This window comes from Rosa chinensis, chromosome 1 (genome assembly GCF_002994745.2).
Source record: "Rosa chinensis cultivar Old Blush chromosome 1, RchiOBHm-V2, whole genome shotgun sequence".
Taxonomy (NCBI): domain Eukaryota; kingdom Viridiplantae; phylum Streptophyta; class Magnoliopsida; order Rosales; family Rosaceae; genus Rosa; species Rosa chinensis.
The window spans coordinates 66,266,590-66,272,589 of NC_037088.1; the positions used below are offsets into that span (position 1 = coordinate 66,266,590).

At 38.7% G+C, this 6,000-nt stretch overlaps 1 protein-coding gene and 1 pseudogene across 2 annotated transcripts; one reads left to right on the forward strand and one right to left on the reverse strand.

The window, feature by feature from the left end:
• Positions 1-491: 491 nt before the first annotated feature.
• LOC112172553 lies at positions 492-2,853 on the reverse strand (annotated as a pseudogene).
• LOC112183308 (phosphatidylinositol 4-kinase gamma 3) lies at positions 2,608-5,546 on the forward strand. Of its 2 annotated transcripts, none has more exons than XM_040512502.1 (3): positions 2,608-2,825; positions 3,143-4,757; positions 4,907-5,047. In XM_040512502.1, the coding sequence occupies exons 2-3, from the start codon at positions 3,396-3,398 to the stop codon at positions 4,922-4,924; spliced, it is 1,380 nt and encodes a 459-aa protein (XP_040368436.1). In that variant the 5' UTR covers positions 2,608-2,825; positions 3,143-3,395; the 3' UTR covers positions 4,925-5,047. The 2 variants fall into 2 exon arrangements, with proteins under 2 accessions (XP_040368436.1, XP_024177420.1); XM_024321652.2 differs by having other exon boundaries at positions 2,612-2,825; positions 4,920-5,546.
• The last annotated feature ends 454 nt before the right edge of the window (positions 5,547-6,000 follow it).

Here is a 6,000-nt window from a genome sequence, read left to right on the forward strand (position 1 = left end):
AGAACAATAGTGGTTTATTCTCATTTCTTCAGCTGGTTTTTGGGGCTTCAAAGTCTTTTTCACGTGGCAACGTTTTATTGGCGTGTTTGATGTGTTGTGCACGTTGTCATGTTCCCAAGTTATTATATCCGAGTTTTCTCAAAAAAAAAAATATATATATATATATATATATATTATACATTACATTATTAGAGAGAATTCTACAAATGGTCACTCAACTATAACTCATTCGACATTTTGATTACTCAAGTTTCAAATATATCATTTTAATCACTCAACTATTACACTATCAATCACTTTAATCATCCAAGAAGTATTTTTTCTTACTTTAATCATTTCTCCCAATCATTCTAATACATATTTGATATTTCTCAATTTTTCATGATTAGCTTGATGAAAATATTATTAATATTGTGGTAAATAATTTTTTTTAATGAAAAAAATTAACAAAATAACTAAAGTGATTGACGGTGTAAATATTGCCCTTGAATTAAATATGAGAACATATGACTCACATATACAATTGGCTTTTCATGGAATCATAGGTATTGGAAAATCATATAAAATTGGGGGATAATTTGACAAGAAACTTTTATCTTCACTGGTAGGACTATGCAAATTGGTGTGCAGGAGGATAATTCATTTTTCGAGCCTTACAGTGCCAAAATATAACCCTGCGCATATTAACAGGTAAGCCAAATACTTCAGCTTGAAGCTTCTTGACAGTTTCATCCACAATCTGATGAAGCTTTATATAATTCTCAGTCCCTTGGAGAAGCTTATGACTCGAGGACACACAATAGCACAGGATGTCCACTTATCTGTTTCCTTTGCAATAACTTACTTCCGCCAGGATCTAGATACATGTATGAATACAAACCCCAATCAGATTGTTATACAGGAGGAAAAAGTAACGTCTATGTTAGTGCTAGGTACAGATATTACAAAAGAAAATAGAAGAGAAAGAAACACAAAGGTTTACCATTAGCAGAAGAATCCACGGACATAGTGATTGAATAAGAAGCAGTCCGCGATGACATGCTTGCTTTGGATTGACCTTTCCGATTCCACTTGGTTTACAATAGCAAAGAATCATTGGCATTGGAAAAACTTTCGAGTTCCTTCCTCAGTTGACTTAATGTTTGGTATATACTTCTTGAATGAGAATGAGACTTATCATTGGCTAAGAATTTATGCACAACACCATCAATCTCGATGAAACTCCAAGCAGAAATTGAAACTACCTCTCTATCCTTCATCATTTTCCTTAGCCTCAACACATCCTCCCAGTTTTCCATTTTGGCATACATGTTCGCTAAAAGAACATACCTTCCACTATGTTGAGGCTCTAATTGAATGAGAAGCTTCCCAACCTTACCGGCTAACTCAAAATGGCCATGTATCAGACACCCGTTAAGTAAAGACCCCATATAGCTCCGTCTGGTTCCATTGCCATACTTCTTATCAATATCTCTGCCTCTTTCACTCGCCCAGCACAGGCCAAGAGATCAACCATGCACCCATAGTGCTCAATATCTGGAGCAATGCTATAAATTTTACTCATACGTCCCAATACTCGCCATGCTTCATTTACCAGAGTTTTGTGATTACATGCAGTGAGAACTCCAACAAATGTCACAGCATTTGGTTTAGGTCCCTTCTTTTCCATTTCAGCAAAAAGTTCAGGCCCTGTATCATTCTCACCATTAGTAGCATATCCCATGATCATAGCACTCCAAGTAGTTACATCTTTACGCGGCATCTTATCAAATATCTCTTTAGCATCTTTAATGAATCCACATTTTGCGTAAAAATCTATTCCTGCCGTACCGAGCTCAAGTCCATACTCAAAACCATGGTCATCCAAATACATCTGAATCCACTTCCCTTCCTCGAATGCACCCACAGAAGCACAGGCATTAAGAACACTAACCAAAAGAGACTCTTTCAACCTCACATTCGCACGACGACGCTTGAAATCAAGAAACAAATCAATAGCTTTGTTGAAACAAGCATTCCGAACATAACCCGAAACCATTGCACTGTAAGACACATAATTTCTCTCAGGCATTTTATCGAACAGGTCACGGGCATCATCAACTATCAACCAACCCATTGTCCCATTGCCACAATACCCACTAACAAGACTAGTCCAACACACCACATTCCTATCCAAACTTTCATCAAACACTCTCCGAGCAAATTCCACACCTCTCAATTTACAGTACACACTAATAACTGAGCTAGTAACATAAACATCACACTCATGTCCAAACTTCATTATCTGACCATATATCTGATCACTCAATTTACACTAGTGTACTTAAACCCCCCTCACAACCTTCCCCATAACTTGTTCACCCATCTCCTCCAATTTTCTTTTCCCTCAAACCAAACACCAAGAGGGGTTGAATTGAAATCTGGGAGGGGTTGAATTAAAAATTAAAAATATTTCCTAAATCCCCACCCAAATCGTAACGTCCGTTACAAATTCAACCACGTTACTCACCCCCGACCCCGAAAATTCCGTCCCACGTCAAATCCCAAAATTCCGTCACACGATTACGTGTCCCAACCCTATAAAATATAAATACACCCTTCACACTCCCTCACATTCTCTCACTGCTCTCCTTTTCACTCCTCTGTTTCTCTCCAACATTCTCTCTCAGTATTCAAAAATTAAACAAAAAAAAAAAAAAAACATCCTGAAAATTTGTATGAACACAAAGCCATCGGAATATGACGATTGACGAATGGGATTTATGGTACCTTGTTTGATCGCAGCGTCGTCTGAATTTCTCTGCTCACATTTTCGGATTCTTGAGGTAACCATGCATGTTCTTGTTTCTTCATTCATCTTGTATCATTTCCAGATTTAATGGCTCTGATTAATTTGTTTGGATAAATTTTTCTTTCAAAATTACTGTTATCGGTTTACTCCGGTTCTTTGTTGGTACTCTGGTTTCTGAAGGATGATCTTAGATGCATGTGTTAGATATGTAGATATAATTTTGTTTATTTATTTATTCTTGGTAAAGTATATATAAGACAATGAAAAAAAAAAGAAGGGATGGATTTCTGGGATATAGATATAACAATCCAGGGATGAAACGATCTGATTGGAAATTTTTTGAATTTGTAGGGTCGAGGTAGCTGGGGAGGTTATTTCGTTTAATGCTGACAGGAACATATAGTTTGAAGAAGAAGAAGAGAAAGAAGATTGTTATATAGCATCGGCTTTTATTGGTGTGGGGGCTTGGCGCTTTTTTTGGTTTAGCCCCATTGATTAGTTGGAGGGAATATGAGTTTAAATGTGTGAGTAGGTTTGGGATTGAGAGTTCACAGTTGTGACAGGATTTGAGTTACAAGTGTGTTAAATTTAGAGGACCAATACAATGTCTATTGCCAGTGTAGCTCTTAGTCCCGTATATGAAGAATCTTTGAACTTCCCTTGCAATTTCGCCGGTGGATATGGGCTGTCATCGGGTAACTCCATTATGATATACCTCAGTGTTGGTGGGTCTGTGATTCCGATGTGTGTGACTGAGTCAGATTCCATTGCCTCGGTAAAACTGAGAATCCAGGCCTCGAAAGGGTTTTTTGTGAAGAAACAGAAGCTGGTTTTTGAAGGTAGGGAATTGGCTAGGAACAATTCTCGGGTAAGGGACTATGGGGTAACTGATGGGAACCTATTGCACTTGGTACTTAGGCTTTCGGATCTCCAGGCTATTACTGTTAGGACTGTGTGTGGCAATGAGTTTGAGTTGCATGTTGAGAGGAGTAGAAATGTTGGTTATGTGAAGCAGCAGATTGCTAAGAAAGGGAAAGGGTCTGTTGATCTCAAAGATGAGGAACTCGTATGTGATGGTCAAGAGCTTGAAGATCAGAGACTCATTAATGAAATATGCAGAAGTAACGATGCTGTTATTCATTTGCTGGTCCGGAAATCTGCTAAGGTTAGAGCTAAACCTATAGAAAAGGATTTTGTAGTGTCAATTGAGGCTTTAAATTCGAATGAGAAGAAGCCTGCTTTAGCCAGAGAAGTTGTGGGATGTCAAGTTTTAGGGAGGAAAGCAATTGGAAGAGAACTCGTTTTGGAACCTCTAATTGTAAATCCTAAGATTGAATTTTCATTAGGGGTTAAAAAGCTGATTTACTCTACTTTGGACGGGCTAGAGAGAGGCTGTGAGCCAGTTCGCTCTTCAGAGGGATCTGGTGGAGCTTATTTCATGCAAGACTCTTCTGGTCTGAAGTATGTTTCTGTTTTTAAGCCAATAGATGAGGAACCGATGGCAATGAATAACCCTCGGGGATTGCCCTTGTCAGCGGATGGTGAAGGTTTGAAGAAGGGTACAAGGGTTGGAGAAGGGGCATTGAGGGAAGTTGCAGCATACATTTTGGATCATCCAAGGACTGGGCCTCGTACATTTTATAGTGAGGAGAAGGGCTTTGCCGGGGTGCCACCCACAGTTATGGTCAAGTGCTTGCACAAAGGATTTAATCATCCAGAAGGTTATGATTCTGCTGCTAAGGACATGAAGATTGGATCGCTTCAGATGTACATGAAAAACAATGGAAGTTGTGAAGATATTGGTCCTCGCTCTTTTCCAGTGCAGGAGGTACATAAAATTTCTGTGCTGGACATGAGGTTGGCAAATGCAGACAGGCATGCCGGAAACATACTGATTAGTAGAGAGAGTAAAGACAGTGAGATTGTGCTTATTCCCATTGATCATGGGTATTGTTTGCCTGAGAATGTAAGTCTTCTTCTCCTATTGATGCTTTACTAGAGTTTGAAATTTGTTTCATTCATTACACTTCACAGTACACATGACCTCTTTTTTACCATTTGAATTTTAAAGATTTGAAACTTTGGGGCTAAGGAATGACCTCTCTTGTACCTCAGTATGTAAATGCAGTTTGAAGATTGCACATTTGATTGGCTTTATTGGCCTCAAGCTCAGCAACCTTATTCCTCTGCCATTCTTAACTACATCAAATCATTAGATGCCGAACAAGATATTGAACTTTTGAAGTTTCATGGATGGAACCTACCACCTGAATGTGCCCGCACTCTCCGCATTGCCACCTTGCTTCTAAAGAAAGCTGCAAAGAGAGGACTCACTCCCTTTGCCATCGGAAGCATCATGTGTAGGGAGACTTTGAAGAGAGAATCTGTTATTGAACATATCATTCAAGAAGCAAAAGAAGCTCAACTCCCAGGAACAAGTGAAGCTTCATTTCTCGAATCTGTGTCATCAATCATGGATCAACACCTTGATGAGCTTTACTAAAAAGACTACATTCTGAATACAAGGCATAATGCCTTTGTCCATATGCTCTTTATCCATCTCTAATGGCTTGCAGGTTTCTTATTTCTGTTGTCTGATGATGAATCTTGTATCTACCACCTAAATAATTCCTCTTTTAATTTTGTTTGCCCTTTTTTTAGCTTTCATACATCCCCGTTCATTCTGTAGTAGTAGTACTTGGAATCGAGGAATAATAATCAGACAGTAATACATAATACATACTTTGATTGTACACTTGTCCCTGATTCTCTTCTTTAATTTATGCTAATGCTCTCTCAAGCTTCCCAATCGTGGTTTCTGCTTTTGATCTTTGAAATTTCAGATTTAGTGCTTCTCTTTCTGCAACAGGTGAAAACGATTTCAAAAGCAGTAAATGAGAAGGGACTTGGAGTGAATTTTTTTTCGGAGTGAATCTGAGATGTGCTACATTACCTACCTGATTGTGACTGAGCATGTGTTTGGCCTTCCATGTTACCTGATTAAGCTCCGGTAGTACCTTCCAAAGTCGATTTTTGTTTTTGGATGCGAGTATACGGCTCTAACCTAAAACTTCATTTCAAGGACAAATCCAAAGAAATGCTATTCTGGTTTGAGTTGGGGGTGGCAGATCTAATTCAATGCTTGGCAACCAAACTCAATGAACCAGGAAAAGATCAAATTGGATATGGAACATCCTCTTGGGATGAGC

Excerpts from the sequence above, each read along its gene's own strand:
- LOC112183308 (XM_024321652.2), top strand. The coding sequence starts at position 3,396 with ATGTCTATTGCCAGTGTAGCTCTTAGTCCCGTATATGAAGAATCTTTG. Across the intron at positions 4,758-4,919 it reads GGTATTGTTTGCCTGAGAAT|TTTGAAGATTGCACATTTGA; the intron begins GTAAGTCTTCTT and ends ATGTAAATGCAG.